The following is a 26491-nucleotide window of genomic DNA, read 5'->3' as shown; positions in this document are numbered from 1 at the left end:
ATTATATTCCAAAATAATATCAAGAAGTTCAATCAGAAATTCAGTAGGTGAAGATAGCCTATCCCTGCAGTCTAAGATGTCAAAAATAATTTGCCTCAATTCTTGATGCAGAATATTAGTATAAAAAGCTTTTATGTCCAGAGTCACTAGCATCATGTCCTCTTCTACCGTCAGTCCCTCAATTTCCTTGATAAAATACATTGTGTTCTTCAGATATGAATCCATCTTAATAACGAAAGGCTGCAAAAAGGAGTCCAAATATTGTATCTTATGCCTTATTATAGTTACAGTACGCACTAATGTTGTTGTGACACCACCAACTTTATAATTAATATATTGTTTGGCAATCTTTGATGGTGTTTTCTACTAGTGGAATTTGTATATTTGGGACATGCTGGAACAGGCAGCTGACTCCAGCAAACTCCATATACCCCTGGGAATCAGACACCATAGTCATGAAAAATCATGCCATTATGTATGTTCTATTTTCACTGATCAGCTGGACACTATACTTTTCATAGGAAGGACACACCTCCCCCCGCCAAGGATTTGTCCATAATGAACTATTCTTAATAATCTTCCCTAATTTTTTGTTGATTTCCCTCAGCTTCTACTCATTTGTTACAAGGGCCTGATCTGACATAAATGTTACTTTGTCAGGCTGGACCATGTGTGCCATAAAATGTAATGCCAGGTACCGGAGATACAAACTTTATAAAGGACAGCAGCTGCTAAGCTCCGAGTTGGTGTGTCCTTGCTGCAAGGACCCATGGGCTGGGTGTATGTGTACAGAGGAAAACCCGCATAGGAGGACTGGAGAGCCAGTGGCACAGTGCTGGGCAGATGCCCCTGTGCTGCTTGGAAAGGGGGAACCCCTTCCCCAGCCCTCTTCTGCCACCAATGCTGTGGGCCTGGGTCCCAAGGTAAAAGCAGAAAGCAGCTGGGTGTTGCGAGCTCCTCCCTGCCACCGAGCTACCATGGAAGGGGACTGGGAAGATGAGATGAACTAACATCCCTCCCCGGCTGTGGAAGCTGGGGGGTGATAGCCCAGGCACAAAGCCATGTGCACGGCAGGACCCAGACCAAGAAAAGCCCAATAAGCTGGAGATGCCCATAAAGCAGCAGCCACCTCCAGCCAAGGTCACCTGGCGATCCATGGCAGGGCGATACTGGGGGTATATTTCCCCATCGTTTAATTGTTTGTTTTAACTGTTTTTAGGAATGTATTGTATTAACTGATTTTTAATGCTTATGTATTTTGATGCTACCTGCCATGAGCCTGCTTGCAGGAAGGGCAGGATAGAAATTTAACTAATAAATAAATAAATAAATAAATTTTAAGGTACACTTTGTGTCTTTAACACACAAAAAACGGTGCGTAATGATCAGCAGAAATTAGGATTTTATAGCATACCTCACCTGGGAAAATGGGTTGGAAAATCCATGCCAGTGACTGGGGAGAATAGTTTTGGCACAGAGATGGTGATTAAAGAATTATATTAGTAGGCTGATAGTTTATATGGGTACCTTTGTCAGGAATACAAAGACTGCATTTAATACTTTGAACAGCACAAAATTTCTTTAAGATTTATTCTACCGATTCAGTTCAAGTTCCTTATAGCTTCTTCTGTTTAAGCTAAATTATTCACACTTTTAAGTGTATTTGTCTGAGACTTGCTTTATATCAGACGTAATTGTTACTACCCATCAAAGGAATTTTAAACAAAAAATCTATACATTTGAGAGTGGGATTAGAAAACTATTAACAAGGTAGTCAAAAGAGAGGTGGGTAAAACTAGCAGCAGGCTATATTAACTAATTTGTTAGGAGAGTAAAGTAGTGTTGGTACAGGATTAAGATAACGTCTAAATGAAATCTTAGGAATCACGCTACCAAAATAATGCAGACTGATTATGAATGCTAAGAAATGTGAGGCCAGAAAGGCTTTACAGAAAGAAACATTGTAAAGAGTCATTAAGAAAATCAATTTTTATTATTCCCTTATCCCCCCCCCCAATTATTACAAAACAGAAGTGGTTAAAAATTATTTAAGTTATCCAGTGCAAAATGGAAGCACCCTCTTAAGATTCTGCCTGTACCTCACAGGAATCTTCTAGAACTGAACTGCTTGACCCAAAAGTAGTAACACCAACTTACACCAAGTCTGAGTACAGTCAGCATGGAAGCTGAACTGCAGGTACCTATGAAACAGCTACTGGCTCTCCTAACTGAAAGGTGCAAAATCAGGATGAGGCACAATGAAATATACACATAAAACCAAAATATCTATATACATTAAATATTTTATTTGTAGTCACAGATAGTCAAATGATAGTTCAAAGGGAAGTGATTTCCCCATGTCCCAAAATTATTTGTCTTTCAAGATGGGAGAAATAGTCCACAGACAATACTTTTATCCATGTTTGCCACTGGTTATAAATACCAACTGTCACAAAAGACCTGTATCTACATTTTTCAGTTTTACACTTCAGTTATGTCTTTTGTTCTTTGCCTTTTGGAGAAAAGGTCACATTATAAGGCTGTCTTCTTTTAGGACGAGGGCATGGAGCAAAGTCCTCTTTTATGTAACCTTTAAAAAATAAAAGAAGAGGACATTTTTTATCACATGGCTTGTATACAATAGAATTTTTTAGCACATCCTAGAACTTATTTAAAAATAAAACACACCAACATAGTTTGATGCTTAGACACCATAAGGAGTCTTTTATGCAACAAGTAGAGTGTTAACTGCATTGCTTTATTACAGCCTCCCCCCCCAATGGAAATCGAATAAGCTGTAGACAACTATTAGGACAATTTTGATAATGAGTTAAAGGCTGATCCACACAGAAATTAAACACAGACCTAGTACTAAGCCACTACGTGAACAAGCCATATAAGGCTGCATGCTCCATGCTTCCTTTGTGCACCACAAATGCATTCCTAAGTACTGTCATACCCTTTGAAGACCACTGACTCCAGTGGGCTTAGAATGGCTAATGCTGTTTAGGATTGTGTTGTGAACAACTTTTAACTCTGATTTCTGTTGCATTCAAAATGGTAGTTGTGTTTTTCATTCACACCAGGATTTCAAACCTGCATCAATTCAAAATCAAGGAAAGAAAGTCATCCAAACGTAGGTTGCTGTTTGGGATGGAACAGGAAACTCTGACTGATGTTAATCTGAATGTTACTAATTGATTTCATGCACATAAGAATGGGTGGCACAGGAGTTGTTCATGTAGCACTAGCACATGATCTGGTGTTATGGTTGAACCAACAAGCAATTTAGGTTAAATTTATGAAACTATTTGCAACCTGTGCAAACTCTTTGATTATAAACCTAAATGATTTTTTAAAAAACTCTGTACTTAAAAATAAGCTTCTGATCCAGTATTCCAAAATAAAAAGAAAATCGCCATCTTGGATCTTTTATCTACATTGAAATTTTTATTAAGTTATATATTGAATTTTAATGTTTTGTATTTTTAATGACATTAGGTCTAGAGCCCGGCATGAGCTGGGATAGGGCAATATAATAATAATGATGATGATGATGTTGATAATAAGGTGCAAGCCGCTTGTGAATAAACAGCAGACAAAACAGAGCTCTGGATCTGTTAGTTCCCCATTTCACTTTTATACTCTACAAAAACATATACAAACATGCCCCTACCTCTTTCAACACACATTTGGGTGGAAGGAAATCCAACCTCCCAGAAGTTCTCTGGTGTGTCAGGAGGAATGTAGCGAGATCGATGCCTTGAACAGGCAGCTAACTTCTTCTCTTTCTCTCCTTCTGGAAAATCTGCGTAATACTAAGGGACATTGCAGAATCTCCGTATCAATAAATGTATACAAAGTTGAATTCAGTTCAATACATTACAAATTGCTTCCATCAAGAACATAAAACAATGCACAAATCATCACAAGTGCTGAACTGTACCTGCAAACTTTTAGGTCTTTGCGCTATGACTACTTTGTATGTTACTTTTTTTCCCCAGATGCAGAATGAATCCTGGGCATAGCTCCAATGTCTGCTTTCAAACTTATTTTGAAAGAGTTAATTAGAAAATGACTGAATACTTTAAATTCATATAGTGCTACAGTGCACTTGTATTGTTCTAGATCTCTTTACCAGGACTAGGAACTGGAGCACGTCAAAAACTTGCATGCACCTTCTTCGCATGTGTGAATCCCCCCACAGATATATTGCAGTGTTGCAGTGTTGTATTTGTACAGTGTCTGCAATCTGCTTCAGTTTTAAAAGCAGCAACCACCAATTTTAAAGCTAAAAATTGTTAGCATCCATGCAGATGTACTTTAGTCAGCTCCTAAAACCAAAGGACCTGGATTTTCACATTCAGGAGTGAGGAAAGTGTGTAACTCCCCCCCCCCCAACACTCCTAGCTACAGTTAGGAGAATATATTATGTCTAGTCACAGAAACAGAATTTCCTTCATCTTCTGCTATTGCAACAGGAATAGCCTTTCTTTCAGTAGTACTTCTTTAAACCAGAGGTGTTGAACTCATTTGTTATGAGGGCTGGATCTGACATAAATGTCACTGTCAGGTTGTAAATGCCAGGTACTGGAGATATTTTACCCCTGACCATGACCCACACCCCTCCTCAGCACCTAACTAACCAATTAACTAACTCGATAAGCACAGGAGGTTTTGCACAGCACAGAGAGCTCTTGCCTAACAATCAAGGTGCAACAACCAGAGACTCTTGTGGCTCTTTAAGGACTAAGACGTTTCAGAAGCTTTTGATAAGCTGGAGCATGGAGGGCTGCATTCACAGAACCATAGAATCATAAAGTTGGAAGGGACCTCCAGGGTCATCTAGTCCAACCCCCTACACAATGCAGGAAATTCACAAATACCTCCCCCTCCACACTCACAGTGACCGCTGTTCCACACCCAGAAGATGACAAAAAAAACCCCTCCAGGATGCCTGGACAAACTGGCCTGGATAAAAATTGCTTCCTGACCCCAAAGTGGCAATCCACATTTTCCTGGGCGTGTAAGAAAGGGTCAAAAGGACTAAGCACTGAGGCAACCCTTCCTGCCCTTCCTCTCATGATCTGCCTAAGTTCCATTGCCACAGGTGCAGCAGCCACAGACAGGTGGCCAAGTGGCATCAACCAGGGAACCCAACAAGCCCTGCCTTAAAGAAACTGCTATGGTCAACAGTCTTTGGGGAGGGGTTTGGGGGGGGGGTGAGGCAGCCACAGAATCCCTCACTTCCCTCTGTCAGCGTCCCAAATCAGCAACAGGTGTGAACCACAAGGGGAACTGTGATGCTCCCTAGCACCACTAGCAATCTTCAAGTACTGCCACTCTTCAAAGATGCCAGCACCACTTTAATTGCCTCTTGCAAACTTTTATTTCCTGCCAGCTCCACAGCATTATCCAACAACCCAAAATATTACTCCCCAAGTGCAAGCACATATCCAGTGCCTGCCTCTGCCATGTGCAAATCCAGTGCACTTTTCTGCATGCCTGCCCCCATCCCATCCCTGACCTTCACCTTACCCCCCCCTTCCATTCAGACCATTACATAAAGCAGTGTTTACATGCAGGGAGCCCAGGGAGTGTGCATATATTTTGGCTTTGCTTCTTATTTAATCCTCCCTGTGCTACCAAGGGAGGGAGGCAGGCAGGAGAGGAGCCACGCAGAAGCACTGAGCTTTTCTCTCTTCCTGGGCTGCTGCGCACAGCCCAGCCAGTCACTCCACTAATGCACTTACATAAGTGGGCACATTTGGTGAACTGGCCAGCGGTTTTCCACATGTCCCCGTGCCCATGGCCGCCTGCAAGTGAGAAGCCACTTGGCTGGACTCGGGGAGGTGTGGCCAAAGAGATCCTGCCTGCCACACATGAACAGCCAGCCATCTTTCCAGCAGCCCAGGCAGGAGCCCAACGCCCTCTGGCCGGAGGAGGTGGTGTAGGCAGGCAGGGCATCCCGGCTCAGTGCCTCGGCCAAGGGTGGCAGGCAGGTCCCAAGGGGACTGGCTGCGCAGAGCTCAGGGTCAAACCAGCCCTCCTTGCCCCTTATGATTGCCAACTCCAGGGTGAGCAATCCCTGGAAAGCTGGGGGAAGACCTTGAGGAGGCCCCCTTTGGGGAAGGGAGAGACCTCAACATGGGGTATAATACCCTAATGTAGGCCCTTCTGGTACACATTCAGACTGGTTTCCCCCCCAGTTGCTCGTGGGCCATGTAAGAGCTCTAGGTGGGCTGGTTCCGGCCCCTGGGCCATATGTTTGACATGACTGTTTTAAACATTAACAAGTTGATCTGGACCTTGATTTGATACACTAGGGAAGTGATCTATACAGTATCTTTAGAATTCATCTTTTAGTTATTCCCTTTTGAGTGTGGTTGACCAAGGTCAATTCTAGTCAGGTAATAGCAATGGGACCATGCAGGTATTAAGTTATAGCTAAACCACTGTGATTGGTGTAGGTACATTTAATGAGAGATATTTTGCATTCATTTGTAGTTAGCTCTCATTGACTGAACACCTGAGAGGTTTGTCAATGACATGTATGTAGGCACATAAAGAAAGTTAAATGTGAAAGCTTTCAGATGTACTATTAAATCATTTTATGGACTTACTACATGCTGAAGTCTCCCATGAATAATCTACAAACTTCAGATTATAACTCTTCAGGTAGACTTGAAGGAGGCAAACATCTCATTTCACACCAAGACAGTTTCCCAAGTGGGAAAAAAAACCTTCTGGAAGGTGGCTCATGGCACAGAAAATACTAGTTCATGCTATGAGGTTACACCAGCATAGCATTAAGGGTAAAACATACACACAGAACTCCTACAGTTGGTTCATAAGCTACCCTCTTAAAGAGGATACACAACAAAGGAAGCATTGCCCTGTCCTTTGCCTATACTAACCTTGGATTCCTGTAGCTAACATATGCTCTGGCCCTTAGAACCAACGTTTTCTCTCTCCTGTAATTCATTTAGCATTTCCCCAAATATAAAAAGTGCTTTACAATCCTTTACAGAAATGTCTGTATATGAAATCTTCTGCTTAGGTACAAGGTACTAGGGCTAGATGACTTTGCAACAGTTATGAGATCCTAAAAAATGTATCTTCCCACTGACCTGAAAAACAACATCCCCTGCCCCCCCCCCGCTTACCATAGAGGCTCCAGAGTATATTAAAGAAAGAATTTTAATCCTCTTTGCTGACGTCTACTAGATAATATGCTGTGCATCTAGCCATAGTCTCTACCAGAAGTGTACGATGCAGACATTATACAGTACCATAATATTTATGCGTCCAGAAATCTCTTTCTCAAGAGTAAAGTCATGTTTTAGTTTGACTGGAAACTTGACAGTACTGCAAGCTGCATATCCTAATTTATCTAAAAAAAACAGTTAACAAATAATGCCAGAAGAAGATGGGAAAACCATTCTGGAATAGAATCACACTCAGCAGAAGCACAATTAGAAAAGCATGGGGTAGTTGGGGCTAAATTTATATGTGGAAGTTCTTCATGTGATGACTGCAGTGTCAAGGCATGTGCAAACTTTATTTATGATATAGTTATATCCTACCTTTTCATAGCCCAGTCCATATGGCAGATAATATAGAAAATATTCAGATTTTTTTAAAAAAGGCACACTAGACACATTAAAATAATCCATCAGAAAGCTAACATACAAACAACACCAGAAGGACCCTCAGCAACTTAGCTTAGCAGTAAACTGAACAAAGAATGGGCACCAAGTGAATACAGTCAGTCACCTGTAGGTTAACTATTCTAGGTGCCACTGAGAAAGCACAGTATGATTTCTGAAGGCCAGGGCATCCAGAGTACCACCACAGATGTCTACTTAGTAAATGACCAGGCTCCCAATGGGAGAAGACAGTCATCCTCTAAGCAAATGACCCCACAGAGAACACACACCAAAGAACACACACCAGAAACAGAACACACATTGCTCCTAGCACAGCCCTTTTCTACAGAGCCAGCTCATACTTTCTGCTTTGTGTAGACATGTGTGTCGACTGGCCTTTAACTGGTGCTTTTCTCTATTACTATAATGCCTTTGACAGAAAATAGCTGACACAAGAGAATGAAAAGAAAGGAGATGTTCACTTCCTGAAAATTTCTATTGTCCTATGAGTACAGAAGCCAGTATCTACATCCAGGATAGCACCTCCTCCTGGTTAGAAAAACAGGGTCTATGTTTGACCTCACCAGGCAACCTGGCATGGGGCAGTTGGCTGCTAAGGCAGAAGTCACAGCCCCTGACAGTGTATCCACCTGCCTGAGTGAGCCAGCTGTTGCTGCTTCTTTGTTTTCTGAGACCAGACCTGGTCAAGCAGGTTCCATCAGGACCAAACATGGCAACTGGAAAAAGGTACAAACAGACCCAGCTGAAACTAAGCATCCATTACAAACTAAAAACTGATGAAACCCATTGTGGATCTAATGATCTCCTCAAAATGTGCCTATGAATGCGGACCAACCCAAACACTCAATCCTGGGTACATAGAAGAAAGTTAATGGTGATAGAAGCTTCCTTCTCTCTCCTGCCCATGGAAGGCAGTTAGAAGGACATGGGGAGAACCCCTTCCTTTTCCATTATCTGCTGTCCAAGAATATCCAACATGGTCACCCCTAAGAATAGGATTTGAGGAAAATTAGGCAATGCCATTTCCTGAGACCTACTGGAAAAGAACCAACTTTCTGCAAAAATAAAAATGCAGGGTCAAACTATCGCTATCTTTTTTTAAAAGGAAAAAAAAACCTGTTCAAAAATTAAAACTCAGATTCCCAAACTCTGACGCCCTCAAATGAAAGTGACTAACAGAACTGGATACAGATTTTTCTTGTTTCTACAACACACTTCTTTGCTCAGTACAGAGGCCTGTGTCATGAAGGTACTGGTGCCAAAGTTCTTTCCGCAGACCACCCTGTAGAAATTCCAGAACACTTAACAGTGTAACTTCCATTGGTGTTTCCAAACTATTTGCCTGCTGGGCCACTTCACAGTCATGCTGAAGATACTGGATACATTTTCTGAGGTGAGGGTGTCCTCCATCCAGGCTTGATGACTATTATGTTTGCACTAGCTGCCATGCAGACAGTGTGAGACATCTGAAGGCTACCAATTTCTTGAAGCTTGCCTGAGATTCCAACCGATTTGTTCCTGAAGGTGGGCACCCAGTCAAAGAGACTGGAAACCACACAGATAAGAATCTAAGTACCCTTTGGGCCTGGTTGCACGTAGGCAGCTACCAATCCAAGAACTACTGCAAGTTTCCTGGAATGCCGTGACAGTTTTGACCCACCTTTCTCCAAAGAAGTAGTCAAGATTAATTTAAAAATGATACAAAACAAAAGAATTCTTATGAAAACTGAACAAGCCAGAGCATTAATAGATAAAAGGTCACCCCCAAAATTATAAATCGCCCAGCTTTTCATAGCCTCTGGAAGAGCCTTCATAATTGTGTAGCTGAAAGATTTCCTGCTCAGAGGACAGTGGAAAACCATAGGGAGGTAAAAGGTTGGGCATTAGAGCCATTCATGTAATAGTCATTCCCCCCCCCCCCAAGTTTCCCCCCCAGAAAAAACAGAAATTTGGGGGGAAACTGAAGTATATGGATGTTAATGTTCTATCAAACCTAAACTAATTTTACCACAGTGACAACATAAATTGCATAATTTATAACTTAGCATATAAAATTGCAATATTTGACATATTTAAAGAATTTAAATTATAAATGCCTTTGTTGTTGTTCAGTCACACTGTCGAGTCCGACTCTTCGCGACCCCATGGACCAGATCACGCCAGGCCCTCCTGTTTTCCGCCGTCTTCTGAAGTTTGCTCAATTTCATGTTTGTTGGATCTATGACACTGTCTAACCATCTCATCCTTTGCTGTCCCCGTCTTCTTTGACCTTCAATCTTTCCCAGCATCAGGGTCTTCTCCAGTGAGTGCTCTCTTCTCATTTGGTGGCCAAAGTATTTGAGCTTCAGTTTCATTATCTGGCCTTCCAGGGAACAGTCAGTGTTGATTCCTTTTAGGATTGACTTAGAGTAGGAGTCCACAGTGACCAGGAATATCAGTCCTTGGAAGGGGCCAGCGAAGTCAATGCTTCCCCTTCTATTTGCCAAGGAGTGATGGGGCCGGATGCCATGATCTTAGTTTTTTTGATGTTGAGCTTCAAGCCCACTTTTGCGCTCTCCTCTTTTACCCTGAGCAAGAGGCTCTTTAGGTCCTCTTCACTTTCTGCCATTAGAGTGGTATCGTCTGCATATCTGAGGTTGTTGATCTTTTCCCCAGCAATCTTAATTCCCGCTTGTGATTCATCCAGGCCAGCATTTCGCATGATGTACTCTGCATATATATTAAATAAGCAAGGTGACAATATACATCCTTGTCGTACTCCTTTTCCTATGCTGAACCAATCAGTTGTTCCATATCCGGTTCTAACTGTCGCTTCTTGGCCCTTATACAGGTTTCTCAAGAGATATGTGACGTGGTCTGGTACTCCCATCTCTTTAAGGACCTGCCATTGTTTGTTTGATCCACACAGTCAAAGGCTTTAGCATAGTCAATGAAGCAGAAGTAGATGTTTTTCTGGTACTCTCTTGCTTTCTCCATAATCCAGCGAATGTTGGCAATTTGATCTCTAGTTCCTCTACCTCTTCGAAACCCAGCTTGTACTTCTGGCAGTTCTCTATCCCCATACTCTTGAAGCCTAGCTTGTAAGATCTTGAGCATGACCTTGCTAGCGTGTGATATGAGTGCAATTGTGCGATAGTTTGAAGATTCCTTGGCATTGCCCTTCTTTGGGATTGGAATGTATACTGACCTTTACCAATCCTGTGGCCACTGTTGCGTTGTCCAAATTTGCTGGCAAATTGAGTGCAGCACTTTAACAGCATCATCTTTTAAGACTTTGAATAGCTCAGCTGGGATACCATCACCTCCACTAGCTTTGTTGTTAGTAATGCTTTCTAAGGCCCATTTAACTTCACATTCCAGGATGTCTGGCTCGAGGTCAGTGATTATACCGTTATGGTTGTCAAGGACATCAAGGTTTTTCTTGTATAGTTCTTCTGTGTATTCTTGCCATCTTTTCCTAATCTCTTCTGCTTCTGTTAGGTCCCTACCTAAATGCCTTTTGTACAAACAAAATTGCAAATGTACCCAACACTTGAAAGAAAACTACAGGCTGATGCACCCTCTGCTGTCTTAGTTTTGCTATCAGGTTAGAGAGAACCAAGTTTTTAACAAAACTTTAAGTTTCCCTCTGAAACTTTGGTGCAGTTTCCGCCCTATTTTCTTCTCATCTTTTTTCTTCCTCCTGCAAGGCAGGCCAATAAACTACTTTTTACCCGATCTGTGGTTATGTGTGTCACAGTGGTTAGAGGGAGAAATAAAAAGGTCAACCACAAGTCAGGTCAAAAGGACAACAGAAGGTATGCAAAGGCTGAAAAACAATGACAGCCCTGCATGTTTCCTTCATGAAGACTAGATATCCTTCTAGGAGCAGAACTACAGCATGCCCATCTTGTATTCAAAATCATTTCACTCATTCTAAAGGAGAAATTATTTCACTGGATTTTTTTTCAGTACTCCCCCAAACTTCCAATTTCTCCATCAGAAAAATGTTTTGGTTTTTTTTGAGAAAACCCTGTGTTGTCCTCTCCCAAATTCTTCCATTTCCCCCCCTGGGCTTTCACATCTCTACTTACAACCAGGAGGTGGTGCTGAACCTCACATAGAGACTGGCCTCTCTGTTCCTGGTACAGAATGATCAAAGACAACAAGCAAACCACAATGCACTAAATCCAAGCATACAATCTGAAGCAAACATTGATCTACATAACCATCATACTATAAATGGCTGTCATTAAAAGAACGTAGATTAACAATATGGAACTTATAGGAGTTCAACAAACTTGATATTACACAACCATATTTAATAGGTCACCAGTGAATTTGATAGGTATTGGGTTCAGGCAGACAAATGAAAGTAATCTTTCACAAAATGTAAAATTAACTTACAGAATTTACTACTGCAAGTGAATTATGGCCACTGCTGGTTTAAATGACTTCAGAAGACCAGTAGACTATGCATCTGTCTACCAATGGCTATTTAACTTCAGTAGGAAAATGGAGGCAGTATAATTCTTAATACCAGATGCTGAAGTCAAATAGGGGAAGGCTGCTTCTTTCATTCTCTGCTTGCAGGCTTCCCAGAGGCAGTTGGGTGGCCACTGCTGGAAACAGGATGCTAGGCTAGATAGATCATGGCCTGATACAGCAAGATAGTTTTTAATGATGCAATATAGCTTATCACTTCTATCTATTTCCCCAGATGCTTCCTCATTCTTTGTAGAATACATTCAGAGCCACAAGTGTTAATCAAAATATTTTCATTCTAATTTAACTTTCCCATCTAGCTGGACCCTGGTTTAGAAGTCTTCTGTGTCTTATCCCACTGTTTTAGTAAAAATGCCTTTACTGACATTCCATATATTTTTGTGAAACATTCTTCTTGGATAGTTTATACAAGAAGTTCTTTTCATAAATGCTTACAAATTCTGTCTTTATTGAAACTTTTCCTTATTACAAAAAGTGTCTCAAAATGTTTTTGACCTCACAGTCGCCAAAATGTAACAAGAACCAAGTTCCTGGAGAGGAAAAGCTCTGTACTGTACACAGACAGGAAATTAAAATTGTTCACACACAACTCTTGGCACAAGACACAGAGCTGCTTTTATGTCCTGTTTTTATTCAAGGCTTCTAAGTTTCACATATTTTGGAACAGAGAATTCAGTTCCACAGTGAGCTATAAATTAAGCTATGTACAGAGATTTTATTGCTTTTCCTTTTTAAGGTTCCATTTCAGAAATACATTAATGTGCTCGTTTTAAATGGAGAAACTGGAAAAAATGGTTAAAAATGGAAAATTAAACAGTAAGCAATAATGCTTCTCTGAAAGATAATGTGGTAGCAAATTATATACACAAATTGCTCTCATACAATTATTGGATGCATTTTATATTAGGCTATCTGAAGCAGTGCAATAAGTCAGAGGCAAGAAAAAGCATGCTAAAACTAAGAAAGTATTTGCTAATACATTATTCATATAACTTAGTGCCCAAATGAAGAATTATAATTGCCATAAAATACATTGTCAGTTTAAATATCATGTATAGCAAACAAAATAGAGATACAAATCTTTGAGAAAGCAAGATCCAAAATGATCATGCTGCTTGTATGAGTGCTCACACATCAGGCTTCTGAAGCTCCCTGTCTCTTCAGTCAATTTGCATCAGGTTCTCAAGAGGCCTTCAGTCCAGGCACTGATCAGACCACACAGGTATAGGCTCAGCAAGCATTATGTTCCCTCCAACCACACCCTGAATGCTCTCCCTGTACTCTGGGACTCTATGGTTCCATCTGGTTACAGCCCTCTCTGCATTTTGCCCCATGTTCCATATGCAAGATAATGCTCCATATGCAAGACATGTCATAGGTGGAAGGTAGAAAATTCTACTGAATTCTACTGAAAAAAAGGTATTCTGACTCATACAAGAAAAGGAAATAATTTACTTACTATATCACACTCTTTACAAGTATGGCCAGGTAATTTTCTTCTCTCATCTCTCTTACGAACAACCTCAATATGAGGAAAATCTAATACAGAGTTCTTTCTAGAAAGTAAAAAAGAGACATTGCTAGGATTGAAACTTGATGCTGCAATTTTTTTTATTCTATACTTGCTTAATGATGCAACATTAAGAGGAACTCTACCAGAAGTGTCAGCAATTTGATTTAACTATTGCTTTATTTACATATAAGAGAAAAAAGCAGGATCTTGTCACCATCATGGCAGTAGCTCTATGTCGTGGGTCAGTCAGGAGAGAAGGACTCCTCAGGAGGAGAGGAGTCCTGTGTAGCCAGATCTGAAGCAGCAGAAGCCCAGGCAAGAAGATGAACTGCAGCCAACTGATGCAGGGCCACCAACACCTTCCAGTCCCTCCAACAGATGAAACCCAGGTGGTCATTACCAGCCCTCCAGTTTCACCCACACCCTTTGAGTGCTGGAGATGAAGACTTAGAATGGAGTTCCAGGAGAGAAGACAAAGCACTAGTCTCCTGGCCTGATGCCAACTGCTTGCTGATGATGAGTAGCTGCGGGTTTACTTCCAAGACCTTGCAAACAATGCCTCTAAAAGCCAGACAAGGGAGACTGCTAGGGGTAGGAGCAACAAGTCACCACCCAGTGGACTCTGTGACCACAGCTCCTGACTCTGCTCCACTCCAGTAACCTTTGGACTTGGGTATTGGACCTGCTTGCTCTTTTATATGACCTTGGACTGCTAGACCTTGCTTTCTGGACCCATACTCTGAACTGTTAAAATGAACTTTTATAACTAACTGTAGAGCACCATTTATAACTAACTGTAGAGCACCATTTTAGCTTGTATTACTGATGTTTTAATTGTAACTTATGTTTTATTTCCGGCGTTGCCGCTTGTTCGCCGCCCTGGGCCGCACGGGTAGGGCGGGATATAAATCCCAAAATAAATAAATAAATAAATAAATAAAACTGGACTCTGCTCTCTGATAACTGACCTTCTGGGCTGAATCTTGACTCTGACTTGGCTTGCACCTTGACTCTGACAATCTAGTATTGTTCTTCTGAACTTGGTCATTGTTAATTATTATTCAAACTGCATAGACTTCAAGGTGACTTGATCATAACAGGTGTCCAAAGATAGTATAAATGCTGCTACTGCATCATATCCAGTCATTTTAATAGTTTACTAAACAGCTATAATGAAAAAAGCTTGGGCAAGTAATCAACATCCCAAATGTCAATCAAATAATGGTAACAAGAAAAACATTCCTTTGCTTCTTATCTTTCTCAGTCTTTATGTGGGAAGCAAGTTTCATCTACACAGTCATATTTTCTTACTGTTAAATTGACAAGTATTCCAGACATATATTTTGTACTGTTAATTTCTTTGTAAATCTTTCCCAGGAACAGACTTCCAGCTTTGCAATGTAATAACGTGCAGAGAAAAAAACTGAATAATTTTTACAGTGCAGAAACTACATTAAAATACATATTTACCTTTCATCACTTTTAAAATAGGGCTCAACAAAAGCCTTCTGTTTGGTTTTATCTTTTTTGTCTTCATGTCCTGATAATACATAAAATATGCCTTAAAGTGAAATACTGCTTACGATAACATGATATTGTCATAAATTTCTCTGAAGATACTTGATCATAGTTATCTATCAATTTATCCACACAAGATATATCAACGTTTCCATAAATGAAATCATTAGAATGTAAAAACAAAATGTTAAGGATCATCTTCATGCATTCAAAAGAAAAGTTATACTCTCATCCTATTTATATAGGGTAGACTACAAAATAAAAATTACTCTGTTGGTTTTTCTTTCCTGTTGATATTGTCTTATCGTCTTCCCCTTGTTCTTGAGACACATCTTTATTGTTACATTCTGGAAGATTATCATCTTCTAAATAGGAGTTGTATTCTTCATATGTCGTCTGATCAAATATTACTGTTAAGTCACCATTCTTTCTTATTTCGCTTTCTATAAACATAAACATACAGGAATTACTAGCATCATTCTTGGCAATTCAGGTTAATAAAGCAGCATGGTTATATCAAATATTTGCTTTATTCATCTGCAAACAATCTTGTTTCTATTCCTTGATTTGCTGTTAGTATGTGGTATCATGTTGAATAGCATGCATCCATTAATAAAAACGTAATTGTGCATGGATTTCCAATATACAGATTGTTCCTGTAACTAATTCAGGATAGTGATAAAATCTATAGCTCAACACGTGTCAAAAGAAGGGCTTTTACTATTATGTTTCTTAAACCTTACTTAATAAGGACATAAAACTATCAGGTAAAGAACATAAAACATTAACTATCCGGTAAAGATAAAGAATAGAGCTGCGGTGGCTCAAGTGGTTAAGACGCTGAACTGCAGGCTGTGGAAGGTCGGTAGTTCAGCAGTTCGAGACCCGAGTGTGCTGCATGACGGAGTGAGCTCCCGTCTCTAGTTCCAGCTCCTGCCAACCTAGCAGTTCGAAAGCAAGAAATTGCAAGTAGATAAATAGGTACCACTTCAGTGGAAAGGTAACAGTGTTCCGTGCACCTTGGTGTTTAGTCATGCCGGCCACATGACCACGGAAATGTCTTCAGACAGCGCTGGCTCTTCGGCTTGGAAATGGAGATGAGCACCGCAACCCTAGAGTCGGATTCGACTGGCTTTCGAGCAAGGGAACCTTTACCTTTACCTTTAAAGATAAAGAATAGGTTTGGAAAGGGTACCAGAATATGCTATGTTCAGGGTGGGACATGGACAAGTTAATTTTCTTTAGGCTACCTGTAAGTGCCACAGATTTTAATTTAGAATTGCACTAGGTTTTTTGGTCCCGAGGCCATCACACCTACTGCAATAAAGCATAAAAGTACAGAATCAAAACATAAAGTATCAAGTACAGTTTTATAATCCATAAAATTAAAGGACAGCAGTGTCATTTAAATTAATGGCATAAAAGGCCTGGTGGAGAAGGTTTTCAGCAACCATTCATAGATACCAGTTGAATAGGCTTATTAGATCAGGGGGGCGTTCCAAAGTGTTGGTTACGTTACTGGAAAGCCTCATACCCAGCAGACAATGTTTTGTTGCTGATAAAGATGGTGACTAAATAATCAATATCCAATTTCCTGGGTAGGTGTATGCGGGAGAAAGTGCTCCCTAAAGTATCATAGACCCCCACAGTTTAGGACCAGCACCTTGAGTTAACTGTTAGCCAGTCAAGATTTCTGATAGGGTTATGTGTGTCCAGCAACCAGCTCTAGACAGATGAGATGGCTTGTTCTGGATCAGCTGAAGTACATGGACTATAATTCTCCAGTTAACAAGTTACTAGGGAATGAAGGTAGTGGGATCAGATCAGTTCTATCTAGAAATACATGCAGCTGGTAAATAAGCGAAAGTGGAAATATAAAACCAGGCTATGGCTGTCACCTAGATAATAATGCTGGGTCCAAGCACATCTGTGACTGTGAGCCTGCTTCTCATGTGAGAACATGATCCCAAAGTTCATAAACTAATTAATTTTATCTGTTTACCTGTTCAAAACATATCTGTGCTGCCTTTCCAGCCAAATCAGGGCCCCCATGTGGTAAACATTAATGCATCTCAAACATTAAAACAGCGTTTAAAATCAACTATATATCAAAGTATTCAAAACAATTAAAACATAAACACACAAACAGGGAGAAGAGCTAATAAAAGCACGGGAACACTGAACCAAAAAGCAAAAACAAAAAACACCAGAAGTCTTTACACACTGGTAGAGGATAAGGACAGAGGGAGACAGATGAATCTCCCTGGCAAGGGAGTTCCAAAGTCTCAGTGCCACAACCCAGAAGGCCTTTTCTTGGGTTGCCACCTGTCTGATTTCAGGCGGCCAGGGCACCTGAACCAGAGCCTCTGAAGACAACCAGAGTGGTTGGGCAGGTTCATATGGGAGCAGGCAGCCCTTAAGATATGTTAACCCCGACTTGTATGGGGCTTTAAAGGTCAATCCCAGCACTTTCAGTGTGTAGCAGTTTCTTCTCACCCATTTTGCACTGATTGTGACTTCACAAAATGCTCAGAGGATATTTCCTTTGTTCTTTATTCGCTAAACTGACTGTAACCTGCTGAGGTTTCTCATTATATCTGTTGTGTGATCCCTGGGTTCTGATGGTTTCAAACCTAGTGGGCTGTTCACACACTGACCCCTTGTTAAGTACTTGATAATCAACTGGCAGAGTCACATACAGACAAGTTTTTGGTTGTTATCAACAGAACTGAATTTCACATACTGTTATGGATTTCTATTGTTCAGTCAATTAAAAACAAAACAACTTACGTGGACTGTTTGCTTTCTGTTCCTGATTTTTCAGTCTCAGCAGAATACTTTCACTGACGTATGTATGTTCCATATCTACTGTCTCTGCTTCAAATCTTGTTTGGGTATTTTCCTTATTGGCAACACAGTTAAAAAATAATTACAGCAACCACACTTAAAAAAAGAGAACAGCCAATGCATAACTGCTTAACATCTACCATGTGTCCAACATATGAGCACTTAACAATGTTTAGACTGTTGGTCACATGTTGCACCTGCCCTATGAAACCTATTAGATTCTATTAGAATCCTAAACATCTCAAAGATGGTTCATCCATTATGTTTGGTTGCTTCCTTCACTCACGTAAGCAATGGAACCTCTGACATCTCAGCTTCAAATGTCATGATTTCTAGGACCAGGAAATTGGATTTGCATTTAAATACAGTTGGGATTTTAAAATATACTGAATAGAAAATTACATTCCCAATCCTGAATCTGGAAAAATAAAAGAAATTAGACCCAGTTCCTGTCCATTTTGTGTGTGCGTATATTTTAACTGTAAGAAAGACAGGACTTCAGGTCTAATAGTCCAGTCACACACACACATAAAAGGCTTTCAGTATAGCCCTCTGGAAAGAAAATGTTGCGTGCTTGTGGGCCATACTACAACATTACAAAACATTTTTCCTGTTCAATAGGCCCATGTTTTCAGAATACTTTTAGCATGACAAAGGGACAAAAGCTTGCTACTTGACTTTAATAAAACAGCTTGAGTTTTATTTGGAAAAACTGATTTGTTTGAAACATTATATTGCTATGGCAAACTACCACGATGAGACCATATTTCAAATTGTTCCTTGAAATTTTACAAACATCTGAAGAGACAAGATATATATGTTTCAAGCAGATAAACTGATGGCAAATTTTCCAACACAAAACTTTCATTTAAGGAAGGCAAGCAAGCAGTTTGGGCTTTTAAAAAATAACTTCAGCAAAAGTGCCATCCTAAAACTATTTTCTTGAGAGTAAGCCCAATTTAAGACCAGGATTCTGAGTAGAGCTACTCAGGATTGGTCTCTAAGCTTCTTTCAGTGTCATGTGGTATGATATTCCCTTTGTGAGATCAGAGGACAGGAGGTGTGTGCAGGAAAGTGGGAGTACTGGTTCTCTGACACATTAACTTTCCACGGTTGGAGAAATTTTGATGTAGTGGTGTTTTCACAAAAGTTCAGTATCCAGGGCTCCGTTTGTAGAAAAAGCCCAGCAGGAACTCATTAGCATAACAGGCCACACCCAACAGCAAAATCCATTAGCATATTAGGCCATACCCTGACAGCACAGCTCATTACCACATTAGGCCACACCCCCATGCTACCAGAAGTGTGCTCATCCAGCCACACCCACCTTTTGCTTCTTATTCTGTTTACCTTGTTTGTTGTCAAAACCCAGAGCTTTTTTGTAGCAGGAACTCCTTTGCATGTTAGGCCACACACCCCTAATGTAGCCAATCTTAATGAGTTTCTGCTATTGGGTGTGGCCTATTATGCTAATGAGTTCCTGCTGGGCATGGCCAACTCAGGATCCAGCCGGAACTCCGTTCCTGTGCGTTCCTGCCCAAAAATAGCCCTGTCAGTATCTATATACAGATACCCAAGAAAACTCTCACTAGTCAGCAACAGAATCTTTGGATTACTCTATTAAATTATCTTTGTTTTCTAAGCTTTGATTTAGGTATACAGCCTAGAGGCAGCAACCTGATTTTAAAAAACAGTGTAGTTCTGCTTTATCTTGCACAAACCTATTATGCGAACAGCAACAACTATTTTTGCTCACTGAGTGAAGCAACAATTGAGCACTGCTTACTTTTGTGTCTATTAGAGTTACATCCATCTTATACTGGGAAAGGTCTGCTCCTGGATCTATACTCCATTGCACACTTTCCAAGGATGGCTTATCTTCAAATGAAAATGAAACAATGGTAAAAGTCATTAATTTTATGTCTTAGCAAGCATAACACTCTAAACACACACACATACACCAGTGGCTACTGTAGATGGTGGATGTCGTATACAGGCAAATTTTAAAAGGAAATGTGAAAGAAGCACGGAAGGTCAGCCCTGATTAGTACTTGGATGGGAGACCCCCAAGGAAATCCAGGGTTGCTATGCAGAAGCAGGCAATGGCCAACCACCTCTGAACGTCTCTTGCCTTGAAAACCCTGCGGGGGTCGCCATATGTCAGATGTGACTTGCCAGTACTTTCCACCACCACCAACACATCAAAGGCTGAAGACAGAGAACATAATGCAATGCAGTGATGTTAACAGATACCTTGCTGACTGTATTGTTGTGCCTTTTTCGTCACTCTGCAAGGATTTGGTTGTAACACTGATGCTGGTTCACCCACTCCAAGCCTTGCCTTTATTTTCTTACTTGTTGGTTCACAGACCTGAGCAAAGAAGGAAGAGAAGAAGAGGCGTTGGTTTTTATACCCGACTCTTCACTACCCAAGGGAGTCTCAGAGCGGCTTTACAATCGTCTTCCCTTCCTCTCCCGACAGTCACCCTGTGAGGTAGGTAGGAGAGAGCTCTAAGAGAACTGCTTGAGAGAACAGCTCTGAGAGAACCGTGACTGACCCAAGGTCACCCAGCTGGTTTCATGTAGAGGAATGGGGAATCAAACCCGGTTCTCCAGATGACAGTCTGCCTCTCTTAACCACTACACCACACCTAAAAACACAACCATGGTTCAAATAAGTTCAGGACTGTCAAATATTATTTCTAACCTGTTCAAAATTCACTTTAGACACTTCTATGGATCCCCTGGCCTCCTAGCCTATATGCACGAATAAACTACAGGAAAACTCCTTATACATATGATATATGGTCTTCACATAAGAAATACCCTTGCAAATGCTAGCCCTCCCCCAGAACTACGGGGGGAGGGGGGAAAGCCCTGACCAGTTAACTTACTGTCATGTCTTCAGAGAGTTCTGACTCAAGGGCATCATTTGGCTGTACAATACAAAAGGCAAGGGCTTCATTTTTTATGGGTACTTGAGGTTTAATCTCTATAGGTGCTTTGCTCAGAGGTTTCAGGAGTGCTTCCTGTACACAGGGATCCTCTTCCAAATCCTTGTTTGCTACGTAGTTAACACTGATGCTTTTAAGGGATGAAGTCTCTTCCTCTAGTGGTTGGAAAACATCATGGAGAATTGCCTGCCTCAGCCTGGCTTTGGAGAGCTCAGAAGATGCATGGCTTTTTTCTTGAGACCAAAAACAACCAAAACGATCAGACAGATCTAGGGGCTTGTCAGCCGCGTTATCTCTGGTGGCAGCAGAAGGAATGTCTATTTGGGCTGGGAGGGCATTTTCTTTTCCAAAGCCAGTCACATGCCCACTTTTCTCCTCAGATTTCTTCCTTTTAGTGCTTCTACTTACTAGTGGTTTCTGTGGTGCAAGAAGGAAATCACTCTTGACATTTTCATCTTTATCTGAACGTGTGTTAGTGACACACATAATGGGTTCATCTGAATTCTCTTTCATGACCCCTTGCCAACTGGTTGGAGCCTGACTGATAACAGAGGCTAATTCAGTTCCAAGGTTAGGTGGAGCAAAAAAAGCAACATCTTCAGATTTTGACCTCACTTTCTCAGGGCTACAATAAGAAGAACTGTTGACAGAGCTGACTTTCAGATGTGACTTCTGTCCCGTTGCTAATACAGAGGGGGAAAGACTCGTACTCAGTCCCATGCTCGTCTTCACGTTAGCTGATGCAGAGGCCCCCATAACAGGAGAGAGGGACTTAGAATCCCTGTCTGCAGGCGGAGGAGTGGTGTCCAACGGATCTAAAAACCTGACCACAAACAGAAGATTAAAGAAAAAACGTCAAAGGTTCACTGCTGAGAAAAGCTACATCATGCATAAAGTGTTAAATGTGAAATATTGAAAAACAATTAAATAGTGGGGAATCATCAGCTTAATGAATGCATGATCAGCTACTACTACAATATAACAAGGGTTAGGGTGAGGTCGCAAGGTGTGTCACTAGGGATGAGACTGAAGAGCAATGCTGACAAGTGAGGCGCTCTATTGGACCCAAACGCATAGAATCTACTAAGCATGCATTTCTGAGGCCTTAGCAGATGATACTAGCATGTTTTAAACTTTTTACTATGCTTCACTGACTTTTTAATAGTACATGAAATATGAACCCTGATGGTTTGTTTGTATGTAACAATAGTTAATTTTAGTAACAATGAAATGCATTATGGAGTCTCTATATATAATATACACACACCATAGAAATGTATTACTTTTATTCTTACAGTAAGTTAGGGCAGACGCCTACCTCTGGCCATTTTCTTGCGGTTTCTCTATGTGTGATTAATAACGATAAGTTCAGAACTGGCCATTAAGCTGTAGGGTTGGAGATATGTTGGGGTCTGCTCATAGTGCCTTGAGAATCTCAAAATGGGGAGGATTTCATTTTTCAATCTCTCCCCATTTCCAAAATTCTTCTCTGTCCTAGCTGTTGTTGATAGGTACATCCTCTGAATACAAACATTCATTAGTAATTTAACCCTTCCTGGGCTCAACACAGCTGGGAGAAAGGGGGAACCGAACTTGCCAGACTGGCTCGGTTGGAGGCCTTTGGGTTCAGTTTGGCTCAGGGTTCAGTTCGGGGACTGCCCCGAAGCAGATTTTTTAGGTTCGTGTCCATCCCTACTTTGAATAAAAATGGAATGTTTCACCTGTAACTGACAAAACTGTTTAAAAAATATTTTGGGTCAGATACAATGTTTTTTGTTTTACAGTATCCAAAGTCTGAACTTTATCATACCTGACCAACTGAAGCTATCTGAACCCAAAATTAGTTTCTACAAAAACTGAAATAAATTTATGCTATGTATGTTTATTTATCTGTCTATTCAAAGCCTTCATTTATTAAAAAAAAATATTGAAGACTCACCCCATATTGTCGCCATTGCTTTTTGGTAATCCATGAGCCATGTGCTTTCTTGAGTCTCCCTGTTTGTACTGAAGAATCCATGGCACAAAAATATCACATCAGAAAGGAATAATTTTATTCACGGTTTGGCATCTAAATTTTTTTTTTTACACACCCCAAATATACACAGACACTCTGGTTTAGTGGAGCGAGCTAAGATCACACCCATGCCCCAGGGCACTAAATTTCTCAGGGTTCCTGGTACTTTGAATACTCCCTGAATGGCACACAATGCATGGGGACAAGAGAAACAAACCCAGGCAGACTCTTCCTTTCCCCCCCGCTTACAGTCACTAGTGTCTTTGTCAGCAGTTAGGGTTAAAGTTGGTGGTAGGATCAACTTGTAAATTATGGATGAGTCAAGAAATGCCTTTTTTCCCTAGGAGGTTTGAAATGAGCCAAGCCTCCATGTTGCATTTCAACAGTTCTTTTCTCTCTAGGCATAGAGTAGGCAGAAGAAGGGGGGGGGGAGTCAGTTCAATTGCTTCCCAGATGTACCTCAGTTCACCTCCATACAAATGCTTATAGATCTAGCAGGAGATAATGGGTGGGTCAAGTTCTTCCCCTTCTCCAAGCAGGGAACACAGACTGGAATGGATCCAGGAATAAACTCCAGGAAGAAGGCCTAGGAAATGTTTCTCTGACCTGGGATGACCTGGTCAGTGGGTGGAGAAACAGATATGATAAAAACTCCTTGCAACAAGGAAGGAGCTGTCTTTTCCTTGCATGCTGCATCCATAAGCACACACAGACCTCTCCTTTGGGAAGGCAGCCATTTTGACCATGTGCTTGGCTGAAAAGCTGGAGACAGCTTCAAGGTAGAGGCAACTCTAAAGGGACCCTACGCAAAAGGGGCCTGTCCTATTTTAACATCTGATGGGGCATGTATAGAGAGAGGAATAGAGGCTTTGCGTTATTGCCCATTTCTTTTGTAACCCTTGCTCAGTCAGGTGCTGTGCTAAAAGCATGCTTTCCTTTCTAATAAATACTTTATAAGTTTGGGTGCTGGGAGTGGTTCTCTGTACCACATAGACCTCCACTGTCTCAGACACACTATTTTAAAAGAAGCACCAGGGGGAAGGCAGTCAGCTGGCAAATGGCTATTCCTCTAAGGGTGCAAGGCAGTAAACTGTCCCTGTAGTGACCAGGTACTGGGCAGCAGGAGACACACAGGCAAGGCCTCAGAACTTGCAAGGGAAGCTGGGAGCCCTGACCCTCCCAGTGGCTAATTCCTTACAAAGGTCAAGTGGTGGTCTACTACTGGAAAGAAAAGCCCCTCCAGGTGCTGAGAAACCCCTAGAGAGCAGGGTGAAATGGGGCCTGCAGGTCAGAGCAGGCCCGTTTCACCACAGATGAGTTTAGAGCATGTACGAAAAAGAGGATTTTAAATAGAGTTTTCCAGTGTTGCTCATAATTTGCTAGGTTTTTCCTATTTGATGCCTGAGGAAGCCAAACTCTTGTTACTAATTATTTTCTAAACCTATAACTGAAGGATCATGGTAATTAATTCAAATTGACTCCCAAGATTTTTTCTCCAATAAGTCAAACAAACCGCCCCTTCTGATTTGTTTTCCCTAAGACATTATTTTTATGCAAGTGTGGCATCTTTTTTTAACCTAGATTTTATCTCTCATAATGAGTAACCTCAAGAGGAATATTTCATTTTCAGCAATGTATGTTTTCATTTACTTTCTGAGACAAGAACTCATAAGCAGTTATTATACTGTGCATTGTAAACAGCCAGCTTCTTTACATGTGGCCATTAACAGCTGGCAGTACTTTTATGCTGAATCATAAGATGAAACAAAAATTAGGGGCTACTTTCCCTATGAGGATGAGTCTCCCTGAACCAGAATGGACTTTCTGACAAGACAGGGAGACTCTGCACTTACAGGATTATCAAGTCCAAGTGTTTCTGCAACAACTGCAGCCAAGTCAAAAGGCGATGTTGTGGCAGGGTCTCCTGTTCCTTTTTCATCTGTGCAGATTGAAAATGAAGTCAGTAATGAAGTCAGTAAGTCATACCATGCATGGCAATTCTTATTCTAGTCTTGTTGGTACATTGTACAGATTGAATTAAAACTGAAAGGGAATCATAAATTGACAGCTGTGAAATTATGGAAGAATGATTTCCTTTTGAAGTACATGATTTTGGAGGAGTCAATTTTGAATTTTTGCTTATAATGATGAAAGAATGAGTTCATGTACACATACCCTTTTCACTCTTTGAAAACCAACATATAGAGCATATCTGATCAAACCCTGACCCTTCAGATTTTCTACACTGTAACTGGTACAGGCATATCATAGAGCAAATTTTGGAATATTATCATTAAAAAAAACAAACCTGTCGTATTCCTCAAATTTTTAGGCTGGGTAACATTTTAGACAAACACACAGTATCTGAATAGAATGTTTACAATGAAAAACTAATAAAATTGCCTAGCCAGCCCCTTATGATACCTTATAAAATGACAAGTTTCCGGTAAGCCTAAAACATCTTATCAAATAACCAGATTCCTAGTTTTATGAAGGGAGTCTGACAAGAAATGGGCAGGAGTCACATGATTCCACATGATGGCAAAACATTCTGACCCACTTGAGATGCTACAGTTCAGTTATTTTCAGTGCACACTGAAAATTTAGCCTGTACAAGTCAATCAACTATGAAACACTAATTTGTATAGTATTGAGAGAGGGGCAATCTCCTTTAGAACAAATGTTAAACAGTTGTGCAAGAATATATAATATATAAACTTAACATATTTTACAGTTGGAAAACTCTGTACCTTCTGAGTATCCTAGAAGCAATTCAACAATGGATTATCCTTTTTCCTCTAGTCACAAACCCAAACAGAAAAATCACTCCACAGAATGAATGCTAGCCACAATTCACTTTGCTCCTTTCCATTATTATGGTAAAATAGATTATATTTACTTGGTACTGGTGAACACTGTGTAGTGCAGGTATCTGCCACCAATATTTCTTTACTGGAATGAACGTTATTCTGAGCTGATAACAAACCAACCTTCACAAGCTCTAGAAAGGAAAAAGAGGTGCTTCATTTATAACTATATTTTGATGCAGGTTACGAGCTTGATTTGCAGTTCTGTAATATCTGACACTCTGATCCTAAGGAATTTACTGCACTTTATGCACATGAATTCCTATTTGCTTCTATGGAAGTTGCTTATTCCCTGTGCACAGGATAAATAATGTAGTGCAGTATCCATGTATGAGCTAGAAGGTTCAAACCTCCTCTTAGTTACCAACTTACTATATCCCTTAGACAAGCCATTATTCTCTCTACGGTAATACAGCCTTTCTGTTGGTCTTACAGGACTGTTGCTGGGACTGCTGTTAATAGGGAGGCTCTGCAGCACTGTCTTTTGGTCATCTTACGACACTGAATCTCTTTCCCCCCCTTGGACTGAACGTCTGACTCTGGACGGCTTTTAGTTGCCAGGGTAAACAGTTGAGAGGTATAAACTCAATGTAGAAAACAGATTAAAATTAACCTCTCAA

General features: G+C 40.7%; 1 protein-coding gene across 1 annotated transcript in view; it reads right to left on the bottom strand.

Annotated features, from left to right (window-relative positions):
* Positions 1-2285: 2285 nt before the first annotated feature.
* Positions 2286-26491, bottom strand: part of RBBP8 (retinoblastoma binding protein 8) — a 49258-nt gene continuing 25052 nt past the window's right edge. Inside the window, 12 exon segments of the mRNA XM_015417142.1 lie at positions 2286-2590; positions 3677-3818; positions 13615-13711; positions 15139-15208; positions 15456-15629; positions 17977-18088; positions 19820-19911; positions 20287-20404; positions 20928-21810; positions 22927-22994; positions 24858-24943; positions 25904-26005. Coding sequence (XP_015272628.1) covers positions 2493-2590; positions 3677-3818; positions 13615-13711; positions 15139-15208; positions 15456-15629; positions 17977-18088; positions 19820-19911; positions 20287-20404; positions 20928-21810; positions 22927-22994; positions 24858-24943; positions 25904-26005 — 2042 coding nt within the window. The 3' untranslated portion in view covers positions 2286-2492.

Source organism: Gekko japonicus, unplaced genomic scaffold (assembly GCF_001447785.1).
Source record: "Gekko japonicus isolate JY-2015 unplaced genomic scaffold, Gekko_japonicus_V1.1 scaffold1055, whole genome shotgun sequence".
In the NCBI taxonomy this organism is placed as follows: Eukaryota; Metazoa; Chordata; class Lepidosauria; order Squamata; family Gekkonidae; genus Gekko; species Gekko japonicus.
The sequence above is the reverse complement of the archived record's forward strand: the minus strand, read 5'-3'. Positions and strand labels throughout refer to the sequence as shown.